The 18327-nt window shown below is 42.1% G+C and overlaps 1 protein-coding gene across 5 annotated transcripts in view; it reads left to right on the forward strand.

Moving 5' to 3' along the window:
* The window catches only part of LOC128691092 (putative neural-cadherin 2), an 816602-nt gene that overhangs the window by 768482 nt on the left and 29793 nt on the right, over positions 1–18327 (forward strand). For 4 of the 5 annotated variants that reach the window (XM_070089108.1, XM_070089105.1, XM_070089106.1 and 1 more), the window contains exons 12-20: positions 2979–3167; positions 4829–5042; positions 8271–8479; positions 9032–9192; positions 11973–12135; positions 12567–12752; positions 12893–13182; positions 14102–14492; positions 16071–16376. In XM_070089108.1, the coding sequence (XP_069945209.1) occupies positions 2979–3167; positions 4829–5042; positions 8271–8479; positions 9032–9192; positions 11973–12135; positions 12567–12752; positions 12893–13182; positions 14102–14492; positions 16071–16376 (2109 nt within the window). The remainder of the gene's footprint in view (positions 1–2978; positions 3168–4828; positions 5043–8270; positions 8480–9031; positions 9193–11972; positions 12136–12566; positions 12753–12892; positions 13183–14101; positions 14493–16070; positions 16377–18327) is intronic. The other variant, XM_070089109.1, reaches the window with a different exon arrangement.

The raw sequence follows: 18327 nt of genomic DNA on the forward strand, positions 1-18327 counted from the left end.
GGGTAGATGGCGAGAATATTTTGAGGAACTTTTAAATGTTAAGGAAGAAACAGAGGCAGTAATTTCATGCACTGGTCAGGGAGGTATACCATCTTTTAGGAGTGAAGAAGAGCAGAATGTAAGTGTGGGGGAGGTACGTGAGGCATTACGTAAAATGAAAGGGGGTAAAGCAGCTGGAACTGATGGGATCATGACAGAAATGTTAAAAGCAGGGGGGGATATAGTGTTGGAGTGGTTGGTACTTTTGTTTAATAAATGTATGAAAGAGGGGAAGGTACCTAGGGATTGGCAGAGAGCATGTATAGTCCCTTTATATAAAGGGAAAGGGGACAAAAGAGACTGTAAAAATTATAGAGGAATAAGCTTACTGAGTATACCAGGAAAAGTGTACGGTAGGGTTATAATTGAAAGAATTAGAGGTAAGACAGAATGTAGGATTGCGGATGAGCAAGGAGGTTTTAGAGTGGGTAGGGGATGTGTAGATCAGGTGTTTACATTGAAGCATATATGTGAACAGTATTTAGATAAAGATAGGGAGGTTTTTATTGCATTTATGGATTTAGAAAAGGCATATGATAGAGTGGATAGAGGAGCAATGTGGCAGATGTTGCAAGTATATGGAATAGGTGGTAAGTTATTAAATGCTGTAAAGAGTTTTTATGAGGATAGTGAGGCTCAGGTTAGGGTGTGTAGAAGAGAGGGAGACTACTTCCCGGTAAAAGTAGGTCTTAGACAGGGATGTGTAATGTCACCATGGTTGTTTAATATATTTATAGATGGGGTTGTAAAGGAAGTAAATGCTAGGGTGTTTGGGAGAGGGGTGGGATTAAATTATGGGGAATCAAATTCAAAATGGGAATTGACACAGTTACTTTTTGCTGATGATACTGTGCTTATGGGAGATTCTAAAGAAAAATTGCAAAGGTTAGTGGATGAGTTTGGGAATGTGTGTAAAGGTAGAAAGTTGAAAGTGAACATAGAAAAGAGTAAGGTGATGAGGGTGTCAAATGATTTAGATAAAGAAAAATTGGATATCAAATTGGGGAGGAGGAGTATGGAAGAAGTGAATGTTTTCAGATACTTGGGAGTTGACGTGTCGGCGGATGGATTTATGAAGGATGAGGTTAATCATAGAATTGATGAGGGAAAAAAGGTGAGTGGTGCGTTGAGGTATATGTGGAGTCAAAAAACGTTATCTATGGAGGCAAAGAAGGGAATGTATGAAAGTATAGTAGTACCAACACTCTTATATGGGTGTGAAGCTTGGGTGGTAAATGCAGCAGCAAGGAGACGGTTGGAGGCAGCGGAGATGTCCTGTCTAAGGGCAATGTGTGGTGTAAATATTATGCAAAAAATTCGGAGTGTGGAAATTAGGAGAAGGTGTGGAGTTAATAAAAGTATTAGTCAGAGGGCAGAAGAGGGGTTGTTGAGGTGGTTTGGTCATTTAGAGAGAATGGATCACAGTAGAATGACATGGAAAGCATATAAATCTATAGGGGAAGGAAGGCGGGGTAGGGGTCGTCCTCGAAAGGGTTGGAGAGAGGGGGTAAAGGAGGTTTTGTGGGTAAGGGGCTTGGATTTCCAGCAAGCGTGCGTGAGCGTGTTAGATAGGAGTGAATGGAGACGAATGGTACTTGGGACCTGACGATCTGTTGGAGTGTGAGCAGGGTAATATTTAGTGAAGGGATTCAGGGAAACCGGTTATTTTCATATAGTCGGACTTGAGTCCTGGAAATGGGAAGTACAATGCCTGCACTTTAAAGGAGGGGTTTGGGATATTGGCAGTTTGGAGGGATATGTTGTGTGTCTTTATATGTGTATGCTTCTAGACTGTTGTATTTCTGAGCACCTCTGCAAAAACAGTGATAATGTGCGAGTGTGGTGAAAGTGTTGAATGATGATGAAAGTATTTTCTTTTTGGGGATTTTCTTTCTTTTTTGGGTCACCCTGCCTCGGTGGGAGACGGCCGACTTGTTGAAAAAAAAAAAAAAAAAAAAATATATATATATATATATATGTAAGTTATACTTAAACGCCACATGAATATTAACCTGTGAAACATTCTTACCCATATTCCTTATGTCCCAGCAAGCACGAAGTATCAGGAATATGGCGTCGTTGACCACTACACCAGCGATTTCCACTGAATATGGGTCAAACGTTATCACCTTCGCATGCTAACTCAAACATTAAAGCGCTCGTGATATGGTTGAATGGAAGAGAGAGAGAGAGAGAGAGAGAGAGAGAGAGAGAGAGAGAGAGAGAGAGAGAGAGAGAATGAAATTTATATGCTGGTAAACTTTACACAAACTGTTGAAAGCCATATCTGCATTCCCTTTGATAGCTGATTGTATACTAGAGTTAACCCAGAGTAAACTTTATTAATGTAAAGGAATTTGGTGGTAAAGTATTCAATTTCGAGGAGAGCTAGATCTAGCTGCATGAACCGAAAGTCACTTCTAAACAGGTTTTACACTAACTTGCTTATGAGCCTACTAATAAGTTCTCACTGTCTCTGCCTCCCCCCTCTCTGTCTCTGTATCTCTCTCTCTCTCTCTCTCTCTCTCTCTCTCTCTCTCTCTCTCCGTTCCTCCCCTCCAGTCCCTGTTTTTCCATCAGTTTCGAATAGTCTTCGACACAGAAAATGACAGAGAGGTTCTGCAGGTGTCAGAAGACGAGACAGCTCCAGGATTCCCAGCCTTCAAAATGTCTCGTAAACTTATAAATTACATATTCTCTGTGTCTGTATCTGGCCACCGTGAGTTTAATATTCTGGGACTGAATCCATGTGTGAACAATTTCACTGTGTGTGTGTGTGTGTGTGTGTGTGTGTTTGTGTGTGTGTGTTTGTGTGTGTGTGTGTGTGTGTGTGTGTGTGTGTGCGTGTGTGTGTTTGGATACGTACGCTTTCCCTTGAATATAATAACAAGATTTCCTTGTCCAGCAAGTCTAGCCACTTTTCCCTCACCACCACATAGGGAGGTGAGAATCGGATTCGGTACTCCGTGGACCCCGCCAGCGATCCCGGGGGAAAGTTCGCGGTGGATGGGTCTGGCTCGGTGCGGCTCGCGGGAGGTCTGGACCGCGAGACACACCAAACTCACAATGTGCGAGTGTGGGCGGTGGACGATGGAGTGCCACCCAGAACCGCTACTGCCACACTAATGGTGAGTATAAAAGAGAGAGAGAAAGAGAGAGAGAGAGAGAGAGAGAGAGAGAGAGAGAGAGAGAGAGAGAGAGAGAGAGAGCTGATGCTACTGTTTAGATGACCGAAGGTAAGTTTTATAACAGTACGATTAAAAGTGACCTTGCCATATTTATATTCAACTTCAGGACTAGAAACTGTTCTTTAGTCATACGAGTAAATGTTTAAAATATGGGTAAAAATCTGAGTTTGCAACTCTGCAAATAACAACAAAAACTGAAGCACTTACGGATCCGATAAGCCTGAAACCTAATGAAGCCAAGTGAAACAGAGCCAGCACCTGGCAGACTACACCAAAAGGTTTGTATCCTTGCATGTATAAGTTTATATTAATCTATAACTTTGTTACGACTTCGTGAATACGTGATATATAGCAACTTGATAGATCCTTGTGGTTAGCTGGCCTAACGAAGGCAAACCTCGACAGACGTAGTACCACAACACTTAATGTGAAAGTTCTTTACTGATTTGGAGTCTCGGCTTTACCCCAGTAAATTCTTCAACATTGTCACTTAACAGACGCCTTAACATATATTCCCGTGAATTATCCAGACTATCTCCAGCAATCACTGAGGAAAAGGAACTAGTCTGAGGCTTGTTTCTTGTTAATCGCCAGAAATTTAGTGAGTGTTTTATTTCCTGCTTGTACACAAGCTAACTTTTAATATTTTAGTGTATTATATATTTCCTCTTCGGAGTGAATTATTAATTTAGTCATAGCTAATTTCTAAAGCAAATTAGATAGCACGGCCTGACATTAAATAATTCATCAAACAAATCTTCTAAATATTTTAAGGTAACAGTACGGTAAGGAAACAAACCATACCACGGGCGGGGATAGAACCCGCGATCAGAGAGTCTCTGATCGCGGGTTCTATCCCCGCCCGTGGTATGATTTGTTTGCAATCGTGTCATTACGATTTCGTGAGTCATGTTACCGTAAGGAGTAAGATACATGACAGTTATTGTGTAGCATTAAATCTATTATACAATTTAACGAAGTCAATGTTATTATAGCATTACCGGGTTCTAATAAAGGAGGCAATTAGTAGCTTAATGACCAGGATAAGTTGCAAGTAATTGATACAGTACTAAGCATATTTGACCTTATAGAATTGTTTACCAGGCTATGAGGATAATGGAAAGAGAGAAATGTTGTAGTGAACTGGTCAGTGTTATTGTTCGTAATGTAATTTATATTTTACTACGAGAGGAGGAGGGGAGGGGGAGGGAGGTTTAGGGGCTTTAGCTTGGCTTAGGTTAGCTTAAGTTAGTCATATTTGCGAAAAATGAAAATGAGGAGGTGACTCGATGCTTGTGAAAGGTTCTTGGTCCAAGGGATTGGATCTATTTTATTCTTAGCTGTATCAAACCTGTTTACCTTTTATTTTCTAGGCAATGCAAGGTGCGGGTGCGCGTGCGCACACACGCACGCGCACACACACACACACACACACACACACACACACACACACACACACACACACACGCGCGCGCGCTAGAGATCACCCACAGAATCACTAATCACACTATCCAACAACCTCCTATCTCCCTGTCCTCTCACCACACCCCCACTGCAAATTCCCCTTTTCTCTCGTTACCACCTCCCGAACTCTATCTCAGGTGAACGTAACAGACGTGAACGACAATCCGCCGTTCCTGTCAGCGCCGCAGGAAGTGCAGGTGGAGGAGAACGCTCCCCCTCAGCTGCTGGCAAGGGTCAAGCTGGGTGACCCCGACGACTGGAGACAAGGTCATGGGCCTCCCTTCTCCATAGCGCTCGACCCTCACGCCCCAGCACACGTCTCAGACGCTGTCGACGTCCAGTTTGACAGACGTAAGTAAACTGCACCCAGACGGAGGAGCTAGAGAGAGAGAGAGAGAGAGAGAGAGAGGGGAGGGGAGAGCACATGGGGAACGCTGATAGTAAAAGGCTCTTCGGTTTCCATTGAGGTTTTAGCAAAGAACTATTTGATCTAGTAATCTACTATTACTAGATTTTTGAGGCAATGGGAGTAGAGTGTAGATAGAGAGAGAGAGAGAGAGAGAGAGAGAGAGAGAGAGAGAGAGAGAGAGACTTGTATGTCTCATAATAAAAATGCTTTCAAATGAGCTGATGTAGGTAACAGCTCTTAGCTTGCCAATAAAGTTAGGAATCCTTAACCTTGTCAAACCCTGTTTAAAAAAAAAAGAGAAAGAAAGACCCAACTAAACATAGAAACCAGTATAAGAGAGAACATGAGAGAGAGAGAGAGAGTCGGAACATGCAGCTCGTGCACGAAGGTTAGAGGTCGCTCAGCAAATGGAGTCAGAAATCAATCAGAAAAAAAAAAGATAAGTGATCCAGTGTTTCCCATTAACCACTTTCTATTTATCATTTAATTATTATTTATGATGTAGTTGGTTATTTGTCTATCATATTTTACACTAACAGTTTCAAAGATGCTGCAGGTATCAACACTTAAGAATAATTAAGTAGGTACGAGAAAGGTATTCTGAGCACAGAACATATACACTAGAATTTGTTCACAATCAAGGTCCAGATTCAAGACATATTTTTAGTCGCAACTATTATAGTCATATGTTGGTCCAGGAATGATCGAAGCGTCGTCTGAGGATTTACCGCTTAATTTATGGAGTAAATGTGAAGTGTTCCAACTCTAGAATGTGAAGCACATTTTTCATAATATTTGTGATGCTTGGAGTTGTTAATGAATACTGAGTACAGTGGTTGGAGGATCGAGCCTCCGGGCAGTCCTTGCTTTGAATAACCCACACGGCTTTAGCGCATCACATTAAAAATTATGTGAATATTTATCCCTTGTAAGCATGATGGAGAAGTGCTAGTTAGGTTAGGTACCGTGATGATACGGTCCGTGAGTCAGCTTGTGTGAGTTGGATTTTGAAACGCCACAGTGTTGAGCCTGATCCGGGAATGAAGGGGCGGAGCTGAAGGGCTGTAGGTAGGCCCCCCCTCAAGGAAGGTTCCTTGATGTTGGTGAGGGGCTCTTGATTTAGGGAATTGGATCTGTGCTCCAGTTCCCCGAATTAAGCCTGACTGCCTTCCACATCCCCCCCCCCAGGCGCTGTATAATCCTCCGGGTTTAGCGCTTCCCCCTTGATTAGAATAATAATAATGTAGGTAGGCCTAATTTTGTTATCAAATTACAATATGGGGGGAAAATATACCACGCCTTTGTTGTCCTCAGTAGGGACTCTAAAGTGCCACATTAATACATTGTGGTCTATTGTTGAGGGGAAACTTACAAAACACTCATTCACACCCCCCCCCTTCTGTCTCTGTCTGTCTGTCTGTCTCTCTCTCTCTCTCTCTCTCTCTTCTCTCTCTCTCTCTCTCTGTCTGTCTCTCTCTCTCTCTCTCTCTCTCTCTCTGATTCAACGAGTGTTACGGATTTACTTGAGTACAACCTCCAGTGTTTATCCTACCAAGGGCTCCTCATAAACACATTTCTCCTTGATTGTGTACTTTTGTCTCAGTCATCAGTGCTCAGCCCTCAGAGTTCAGTTCTCAGGGCCCCAGTATTGGTTACTCTAAAATAACTGTCCTCTGCCTATTTATATAATTGTGCGATAGTTATGTAATCACTATAAGGTGTAATGTTGAAGACTGGATAAGTTTAAATTTTAGCTAATGGAGAATCGCTAAATGGCTAATTTCTCTGTATTGTTGTAGGTATGTTCATTTAATGAAGCAGGTGTATGTGCAAAAATTATTAGTATCCCGTTCTTGAAATATTACCCAAATAACATCAGCGTAAGTGATTAAGAATAAAAGCTAATTGAGACGGAATCCACCTCACCCACTACTAATAATTACAGAGAGAGAACATTAATGCGTAGATATATTTAGAACCGGAGTTACTTGCAGTTTCCTCCAGCTCTGCGTAGCCGGAGCTACTTGCGGTTTCCTCCAGCTCTACGTAGCCAGAGTTACTTGCGGTTTCCTCCAGCTCTGCGTAGCCAGAGTTACTTTCGGTTTCTTCCAGCTCTGCGTAGCCGGAGTTACTTGCGGTTTCCTCCAGCTCTACGTAGCCAGAGTTACTTGCGGTTTCCTCCAGCTCTGCGTAGCCAGAGTTACTTTCGGTTTCCTCCAGCTCTACGTAGCCAGAGTTACTTGCGGTTTCCTTCAGCTCTGCGTAGCCAGAGTTACTTGCGGTTTCCTCCAGCTCTGCGTAGCCGATGTCAATTGGGATTTCCTCCAACTCTGCGTAGCCGAGCTACATGTGGTTTTCTCCAACCGTGCGTAGCACGCTTGGTTGCCGTGGCTGCTTTGATGATAACTTTCGCGTTTCAGGTCCATTCACCGTCGTCTTGTCTGAGAAGAAGTGTGGACGTTTCACAGTATTCATATTTATGGGTAAGCGCTAAGCCCGTAAGGGTTATAACAGTGACTGGGCAGTTGGAGATAATCAGGTTTAGTAAAAAAAAGGGGGGGGAAGTAGCTCCAGTTTCTTGAATCAAGAGCCCTTCATCAACATCAAGACATCACTTTTGAAGGAATAGTTTATAATTTCCTTCCCTCAACTTGCACATGGTATGTACACAAGAGTTATGAAATAATCGCGAACAAGCGAGACAAGATGAAAGACCACCACGGGGAGGGGGGAGGATGTATGTAAATGTCCAGGGTTTATTACCTGGACCTCAGCAATGAGAGTCTCTACTCTCACCGCTGGGCAACGGCAACCAGTGCCCACTAGGGGGGAGAAGGATGATAGCTCTAAGCCTAGCTAAATTCTAGCTAGAGACGTTCCTTTGAACGAATCTACCTAGACTTCATACTCATTTTTGCAACATTGCAAGCTCCTGATGATGTTGATTGCAACACGAAAGGCCTATAGATTCCATTCAGCTCCAGCTCCCCCCCCCCTGGTTGTTTTGCATACACAAGAGTATATATGCTGGGTACTTTACTGAGAGTTTAATCCCTATTTTAGAGATAAACGTTATCTTGACTGGTTTTATACAAGTGAAATGAAGCCTCAGTGGCACTCGTGCAGTCGAAGGTTGTAAATCTAACACACCAACCAACCTCACCCTGCAGGAGGCGACGAAGGAAGAGGCGTGGGCGTGGTGTGGACCAGGGCGGCACTGGACAGGGAGGAGAGACGAGTGGTGTTGGTGCCACTGGTGGTGGGGGACGCTGGTTCTCCACCACTGTCTACTACCGTCACCCTCACCGTCCACGTCGCTGACCTCAACGACAACCCCATGGCTCCGGCGGCTAAGACAACCACCGTCCACACTGTCCGGGTGGGTAGCAGGTTGAAATAGTTATTTTAGCAAGGTTATATACATCCGCAGTGTGAGACTTCTTATTCCATATCCATATGATGATTACTCCGCGTTAATCAAAGTTAGATAAGACTGATAAATTAAACACATGTACAACACTTGGGTATCTTTTCTGTGGAAACGTTTCGCCACACAGTGGCTTCATCGGCCAAATACGAAGAAGAATGGTGAAGATCAGAAGGAGTTTGAGGTAATCAAACTTTCGCTTGTCGCTACTAGGTCCACTGTATGTGTTAGCTACCATTTTGTCCTAGGCACATGTCGATACGACACTAGGCCTGTTGTGGGGTGTGTGTGTGTGTGTGTTAGTTACCATTCTGTGTGTGTGTGTGTGTGTGTGTGTGTGTGTGTGTGTGTGTGTGTGTGTGTGTGTGTGTGTGTGTGTGTAACACCACTGTCTCTTAAGATGAAAGGTAGAATTGTTTCTCCCTCGTTCATCACTAACACCCCACTCAGCTCACCCGTTCCTTCCACGTTAACAATATTCCTCATCAACTCCTGCCACCACAGCCGCAGAATACCCCGGTGCCCCTTGGTCGCGTATACGTGAAGGACCCCGACGACTGGGACGCAGCATCCAAGATCTACGCCTGGAGACGACACCATCCCAGCTTCTCTCTAAACACGACGACGGGGGATCTCACCATGATGCCTGATACCAGAGATGGCAGGTAGGTCGTCTTCACTTGTTGCAGGTAAAGTAGGGAGATGGAGATTCAGGCTCCTGAAGTGTATGGGAACGATGGAGAAGACTTCTAGCTTAATGAGGACAACGTGTGTTTCTAGCATAATGAAGACAGCGTGTGTTTGTAGTATTATGAAGACAATGTGTTTCTATCATAATGAAGACGACATGTGTTTCTAGCATAAAGAAAATAACGTGTGTTTCTAACATATGAAGACAACGTGTGTTTCTAGCATAATGAAAACAACGTGTGTTTCTAGGATAATGAGATAAGAGGTGTTAAGACTAAGGTTTACGGGACAATAAGGATTGGAATCTCTGGACAGACAGGTAAGTGAGAATTGTATGTGTTGTTGTTAATTTTGAGGTTCTCATTTGTGTTGACGGGTGAAACCATTATGTATTGCATAACACTATGTGTAGCAGTGGTCATACTTGATATAAAGTTTCTGGAAAATTTCAAAGAAAATCGCGGCTTCCATAATCTATATCTTTCCTTAATATCACTCCTTCCTTGCATCACCATCTCCCTGCCTTTACTCTTCCCTCCCGCTAAATCTTTCATCCCTCCTTCCCTTTTCCCTCTTCCTTCCACATCCTCTCTATACTTTCACTCTTTTTTTCTTCCTTTTGCTTCTCCTCTAGCTCTTCTCCTTATGCTCAAGATATCATAATTCAAACTCGCAGAAGTCACCACTCTCGAGGACGTCTACAAACCGCAATAATCGAGCTGTTTTCAATTGAAGCGTAACCCGAGCGAGAATATTGGTCTACTGGGGCTTTTATTTGTTCTCAAGACTCGCATTAATCGACGTAATGGGTGCTTGACTCCGGGAAATTGGTTCACAGCAGTGTAGTGGTTATTCATTCCGTATGATAGCAAGATGATTGAGATGATTGGAATCTCTCTCTCTCTCTCTCTCGCTGCTGCTGCTGCTGCTGCTGCTGCTGCCGCTGCTGCTGCTGCTGCTGCTGCTGCTGCTGCTGCTGCTGCTGCTGCTGCTGCTGCTGCTGCTGCTGCTGCTGCTGCTGCTGCTGCTGCTGCTGCTGCTGCTGCTGCTGCTGCTGCTGCTGCTGCTGCTGCTGCTGCTGCTGCTGCTGCTGCTGCTGCTGCTGCTGCTGCTGCTGCTGCTGCTGCTGCTGCTGCTGCTGCTGCTGCTGCTGCTGCTGCTGCTGCTGCTGCTGCTGCTGCTGCTGCTGCTGCTGCTGCTGCTGCTGCTGCTGCTGCTGCTGCTGCTGCTGCTGCTGCTGCTGCTGCTGCTGCTGCTGCTTCTTCTTCTTCTTCTTCTTCTTCTTCTTCTTCTTCTTCTTCTTCTTCTTCTTCTTCTTCTTCTTCTTCTTCTTCTTCTTCTTCTTCTTCTTCTTCTTCTTCTTCTTTTGCCGCTGCCGCCGCCGCCGGTCTGTTGTTATTTTGCCTGTCCGTCTATTTCTCTTGGCTTGCTCAGCAGTGCCGTTCTTTCTCAAGTGTGTGAATCTGCTGATATATATATATGTATGTATGTATGTCGTGCCGAAAAAATAAAACTTGCTACTTTGGTTTAAATAGCAATGCACTTCATGCCGAACAGGACAAAGCGGAAATTTGTGTATGCAATAATTTCGCAAACGCCATTCTGAATCTAACGAAAAAAAATATTTCATTGTGTTTGTTTACTATTAAATTATTGTAAACTTACATAAACTATATTTAGTTGGGTTAGCCTAAATTAAATTGCGCTTGTTATAATAAGGTTACGTAAGTTCCTTAAGGTTCTTTTGGTAAAACATCATTAATTTTATACCAAAAGAACCTTACGAAGGGACTTAATTTTAAACGAGTTCTTGCTTGGCTGGGTGCGTCATTTTTGTAGGATTACGTGGTCCTGTGGGTTAGAGCGTCATGTGTTTTTCCTCACTATGAGGCGGGCCAAAGCAGCATGGGTTCGAGTCCTTGGCTAGTCGCAGTGTTTATATATATATATATATATATATATATATATATATATATATATATATATATATATATATATATATATATATAGATATATATATATACACACACAATAGCATCGTTGCTGTTTGGCAGTAGTTCCAGTTATATATTCAGGTTCAGTATTTCTTTTCTGTGAAACTTAAGTGGAAGTTATATATCAACTGGCATTTCCCAATGTTTTTCCGTTATTCTTTTTTTTAATGGTAGTGTGACGTGGGAGTATATATACTTTACGAACCTTACATCATCTGCAGTTAAATGCTATCTCGATGTACACCAAAAGCCTTCTGTTTTTTGCTCTTTCAATGTATAGTTTCTCTCACTCTGTCCCCCTACTTTTGGTAACGTTAACGCAGTGGTGGAATTTGAGGGATTTATACCAATACTGTTTGGCATGAATCCTCTCTGTTCCGGGATGCGGGTCACTCTCTCCATAGGACGCTTGTTTGACCCAGAGCATGTTTTTTTCGGCGAAAAATGATGGGAATATATCTTTTTTATCTAAATATGCTGTGACATAGGAATATTGACTTAGACCCGAATTGTGGTTATGGTTTTGGGAACGTAAATAATTTACTTCGATATGTTTTTGCTTGCTTAAAAGGAATGATTTTCAAAATGACAATAAATCAGTCCCAGTAGCAGCAGATTGATAATGATAGTACGAAATTGATGATGATGTTGCTAATGTTTACGTTACAACGCTAAATAGGCTTATTAATTTGAGGGTTTTTATATTATATATAGGATTTTAAGTCAGTAGAATGACTTTTTCGACTCTCTTTTTTTTTTAGGTATGAGTTGGGATTCACAGTGAGCGATGCCAGCCAAGGTCAGTCAGGGGTCATGGCCAACGTGTCAGTCGAGGTCAAATCTCTGAGCCAGCGTGATGTCATCGATGCCACGCCTCTCACTCTGGCTGCTGACCCCTACCACGTGGTCAGGGAGGATGCTGAGGTGAGGAAAGGGAGAGAAGAGAGATAGTGAGTAAAGGAAAATGTTTAGTGAAATTGAAAACACAGAGAGAGAGAATGTATGTGTGTGTGTGTGTGTGTGTGTGTGTGTGTGTGTGTGTGTGATGGACACTGAGGGGAATAAGAGATGTGAGAGGGTGAAGAGAAAGGGGGAATTTAGCTAGAAATAGAATGAAAGAGATAGAATAAATAATGAGGAAAGAATATAAAGTTTAGAGAGGGTTTAGGAAGAGATAGAGATAGAAACACATATACAGATGTAGGAGAGTAGTTACACAAAAACTGACAGAGGGAAGGATTTGTGGAGACACGTAGAAAACACATTTAAAAATTGCATTTCTCAAACTAAAATAGCTGGAGAAAACCCAAGGAAATATATCATTCATAAGAATCTTGCTTTTTTGTCTGCTACAGGGAGGTACGTCCATACTGACCCAGCTGGTGGTGGCGGCGCGGGCGTGGGTGAAGGGCAGCGATGTGGGCGTGAAGGCTGTGTCAGTGCAGCCCCTAGAGACCACGCCCACGCCCTCCACCCGGGTATGGCTCTCCTCCCCTGGGGTCCCAAACCTACATCATATCCTCCTCCACCGTAAGGATGAGGTCAGTCAAGGATAGACAGTTGAGTAGTGCTGTGTATTACTGCATTTTCACACATTCCCCAGGCCTGTATGACTTTTACGGATTAAGTGCTTACCCGTAAATGCGACTTAATAATCATGGGTTTTCTATCTCGTCTACAGCTTGGTCATGCTGTGGGTGTAAGCATAACGGAGGTAGGCGTAGGCCCATGCCAGGAAGAGCAACAAGAGACGACACAGATGCCTAGCTGCCTGGGAGGATGCTCAGCGCAGGCTTCCCTTACTGGGGGTTTCACCGTTGTGGATGCCAACACGTCGGCTGTGGTGGGGCCTTGGGTGGGTGTTCATAGCGGCTGCGGCTGCAGCACAAGAACCCCTGCTGACCGCACTGTCTGTTCTGCAGAGACCTGTCTCAATGGTGGCCGCTGCATCCCTACCTCCACTGGTACCAGGTGTGGCCGGCGTCCTGTACAGAGATGCTCAAGAGTGAAAATCACAGTTCCATGGCTAGAACAATTCATAGCTAATCCATAAATGGGGAAATAAAAATTAAATGACGTCTTAGTTCATCGAGAACTGTCTGATACGTCGTATTATATACAGTTCCATTTCTGACTCTTAGTAAGGCTGGAAGGCCTAGAAATGCGAAACGTTTATTATGGTAATATTTCCCTCAAGTAGAACTTGATAAAGCTCTCCTAGAACGAAACTTTATCATAATGAATTCTTACACTGCTCTAAGTATCATTGAATTACTAGTAACAATACTTTGCTTAGCTTCAATAAGTATTCCAAGTACAAGTAACTCTGCACCGCGTTTTTTCTAATACATAAAGGTCATGCATACATAAATCACTGTAGGTAAGCGCACGTGGTTGGCTTTCTGGCTATTACTTACTGTGATCAAATAAGCTCAACTTACGTTGTCATTAGGCAAACCTACTTAAAAAATCTTTATTCAAGTTTTATTATATATATATATATATATATATATATATATATATATATATATATATATATATATATATATATATATATAATATATATATAATATATATATTAATATATATATATATATATATATATATATATATATAATATATATATATATATATATATATATATATATATATATATATATATATATATATATATATATATATATATATACATATATATATATATATATATAATATATATATATATATATATAATATATATATATAATATATATATATATATATAATATATATATATATATATATATATATATATATATATATATATATATATATATATATATATATATATATATATATATAAACAAAATGATCGTTTATCAAAATTTTCCTTCTGCCTGACTCCTTCTAGATGTGTATGTCCACACGGCACACAGGGTTCCAGGTGTAAGATCCTATCCAGACACTTCGAGGGCGGGGGAGGCGTGAAAGACAGCGGGGGCAGAGAAGACGACTCCGTGGGCGGGTGGGCGTGGGTGCCGTCCATCCCGCCCTGTACTGAAGTCCACCTGAGCTTGGAGTTCCTCACGAAGTCCAGAGACGCTACGATCCTGTATTCAGGCCCCGACCACCTTCCACCGACCCCTGGCACACCCAGCGACGTGGTGGCACTCGAACTGAGAGGAGGTCGGCCGTCTCTTCTGTTGGATTTGGGTGCTGGTCCTGCCACTCTCACTCTCAATGCTTCAGACTCTCTCGCGGACCACACCTGGCACAGACTCGACCTTATATGGAGGAGTGAGGTGCGTCTTTTTTTTTTTCTCTCTCTCTCTCTCTCTCTCTCTCTCTCTCTCTCTCTCTCTCTCTCTCTCTCTCTCTCTCTCTCTCTCTCTCTCTCTCTGTCCCTAGACAGAGAAGGGGAGAAAAGTAAGCTTTAATGAAATATAACAACTTTAGCCATTAGTTTCAATGAGAAACAGTTGGAAGCGAAGGATGAATTCAATTACTCGCGAACTACGTTCAACAAAAATTGACAACAGGAAAGCAGGGTCTAGAATATAACGATGGAGGGAAGAAGACTGGAGAGTGCCACTTAAGACTTTAATTGAAAGAAATTGGTGTTGAGTGCGGGGGAGTCTGACTGTGTGTGTGAATGTGTATGTGTGAGATAGAGAGACAGGGAGGGAGGGAGAGAGAGAGTTATAGCACTAAAAATATGGCATTGAGATTAAACGACAGGATTGTACGAGACCGAAAACATGGCAGATTTTGCAATGAAAACTGCAGAAGGAAATCCTGGGATGCGCGCCCCCCTCAGGCAAGGAAGAAATTCCTATTATTTTACTGTAAAAGTGAAGCTTCTACACATGTAATGAAGAGAGAAACGTTAAGTAACACTTGGTACGCTTCATTATAGGTATGTTAGGTTAGTGTTCTCACAACCTGGACGTCAAAGTTAAACTTTTTTTGATTCACCTTTTCAAAAAAAAAAATAAAAAAATAAAAATAACCCCTCAAGGAAGGTTCCTTGATGTCGGTGAGGGGCTCTTGATTTAGGGAATTGGATCTGTGCTCCAGTTCCCCGAATTAAGCCTGAATGCCTTCCACATCCCCCCCCAGGCGCTGTATAATCCTCCGGGTTTAGCGCTTCCCCCTTGATTATAATAATAATAATAATAATCAAAAAAATAAATCTCAAGAGTTTTCACGAAATAATAATAATAACTTTTTATTACTCTTATTATCATTTATTATCATTATTATTATTCACGGGAAGCACTAAACCTGTGAGTGTCATAACAAAACTGGGCAATGGGAGGTTATCAGGCTTTTAATGTAAAATGAAAAAGGTAACTCCAATTCCTGGAATAAAGAGCCATTTACCAGCATCAAGGGGCGTCTCGAAGCAACAGTCATGAATAACTATTGAAACTTAATTAATATGGAATTTATTAAGAGTGTGTGTTATTATAGCGTTGGAACGTAACGTTAACTCATTCCCAGAACGCTTACGAGCTATGTTTTTCCTTCTAATTCCTAAATGATAGGTATAGCCTCCGAAGCTTTGATAGTGTGAAAACATGACGAAAGCGCTTGGAACTAACCTTTTTTTCATGTGTTTTGTATATTGTAATGTATTTTACTTTTATTGGAAGAATGAGGTTAGAGGACTTGTGTTCGGATGTCTCTGTAAATCTAAAGTTAGGTTAGTCAGTTCAAAGTTTGGTCATTTTGAAGAGTTAATCAGCTTAAGGAAAGTTAATTCGAAGACCATAAATGTTATCTAGGCTAAGAAAATCTTGTTAAATAATATATTCAAGGGATGATGGGGCTGTATTTACTGAACTGAAATCTCGTACACAAGTTGTCTCACTACCCAGCTGGTGGAACTGATCGTGGACCTGTGTGCGGGCGGCACCCTCGACCTCCCGCCCATTCCCTCCACTCGGCCCGCCCATAACCACTCGGATGCACCCACGCCCTCTCCGCCCATCCCTCCCGATCCGCATACCTGCAGGGGCAGTGCCCGACTCCCGGCGGGGGCACACCTCCTAAATACCCCACATCCGCTACAGGTTGGAGGGCTGGCTCACCCTCCGCCCTCCCACACGGCTTATGGGTGGCCGTCACCTCTACTGCCGCGGCCCTTCCTAGGCTGCATCAGGAACCTCAGAATAAACGGAGAGGTGAGTGTTCCTAATTATTACTTTGCATATTATTATATATATATATATATATATATATATATATATATATATATATATATATATATATATATATATATATATATATATATATATATATATATATGTATATATATATGTGCAATAAGATCACAGTAAACAGGTGATTTCAGAATATGCAAAACAACCACTGTGAAAGAATAGAGAAATTCCAAGCGCTGTCGTGACTACTCACATTATCAAGGAACAATAAAAGTAATGCACCAAAGGAAGGCATATAAAGGGTTTAGACCACACCTCACAATCACATCCCAAAACAAAGCAACACCTGACGTGCGACTCATAAGAAAGAGAACACTGCAGCAGGCCCGCTGGCCCAACTAGACAGGTCCTTCACACAACCCACAAACTATTCTACCCAAGAATTAAGAATTTTAAAATTTATTATTTGTCAAGTATATTATTAAATTCTTCCCAAATTCCATTAATTATAAATAGATCTAATTTATATAAACCAAAGGAAATATTCATATTATTGTCAAAACTGCTTTTTATGAAACAAGATTCAATTATATTCCTGTCGACCATGGACTTGCTTGATAGAACTTCCTCAACTTTTTGAAAATCAATTGGATGGTTAAAATCTCTCACATGAATAAATAGAGCATTGGAATCTTGTCCAGTTCTAATGCTATATTTATGTTGTTTTAATCTTAGTTCGAGACTTTTACCAATTTGACCGTAATAAACTTTATCGCAAATTTTACAAGGAATCTTATAGACATCCGTCAGCATTTTGGGGGGAATTCTTTGTCAAAAGTTTTTTTACTGCATCAAGATTTTTAAATACAACTTTGATATTAAAAGTCTTAAGAAGAGAAGGCATATCAACCAAGTTTTCATGGTAAGGGAGAACCAACATATTTTTAGTTGAATAAGGTTGGTTGTCCCTTTTTGGATTGTAAAATGTATTTCTAGCAATTTTACCCCTCAAGGAAGGTTCCTTGATGTTGGTGAGGGGCTCTTGATTTAGGGAATTGGATCTGTGCTCCAGTTCCCCGAATTAAGCCTGAATGCCTTCCACATCCCCCCCCCCAGGCGCTGTATAATCCTCTGGGTTTAGCGCTTCCCCCTTGATTATAATAATAATCTAGCAATTTTAAAAGATTTATCAATTACGTTTCTTGAGTAATTGGAATTTCTCTATTCTTTCACAGTGGGTGGTTTTTTTTTTTTTGGTTTTTTTTTTTTTTTTTTTTTTTTTTTTTTTTGCGCACACACACACACAGAAAGGGCAGAGGGGGAGGTGAGGTTGCTCTGCTCGTAAAAACCAGATGGAAATTCGAGAAAATGGAAGGCATAGATGAGACGGGAGAAAGAGACTACATAGTAGGTACACTTCAATCTGGGGAACACAAGGTGGTCATTGCAGTGATGTATAATCCACCACAGAACTGCAGGAGGCCAAGAGAGGAATATGAAGAGAGCAACAGAGCAATGGTGGACACACTTGCTGAGGTGGCAAGAAGAGCTCACTCCAGCAGAGCAAAGTTGCTGGTTATGGGGGATTTCAACCACAGGGAGATTGACTGGGAAAACCTGGAGCCACATGGGGGTCCCGAAACATGGAGAGCCAAGATGTTGGACGTGGTGCTGGAAAACCTCATGCACCAACATGTTAAGGACACTACCAGAGTGAGAGGGGAAGATGAACCAGCAAGATTGGACCTTGTGTTCACCCTGGGCAGCTCAGACATTGAGGACATCACGTATGAGAGTCCCCTAGGAGCTAGCGACCACGTGGTTCTGTGCTTTGAATATATAGTAGAGCTGCAAGTGGAGAGAGTAACAGGAGTTGAATGGGAAAAGCCTGACTATAAAAGAGGGGACTACATAGGGTTGAGGAACTTCCTGCGGGAGGTCCCGTGGGACAGAGAACTGGCAGGAAAGCCAG

Source organism: Cherax quadricarinatus, chromosome 27, assembly GCF_038502225.1.
Source record: "Cherax quadricarinatus isolate ZL_2023a chromosome 27, ASM3850222v1, whole genome shotgun sequence".
NCBI classification, from domain to species: domain Eukaryota; kingdom Metazoa; phylum Arthropoda; class Malacostraca; order Decapoda; family Parastacidae; genus Cherax; species Cherax quadricarinatus.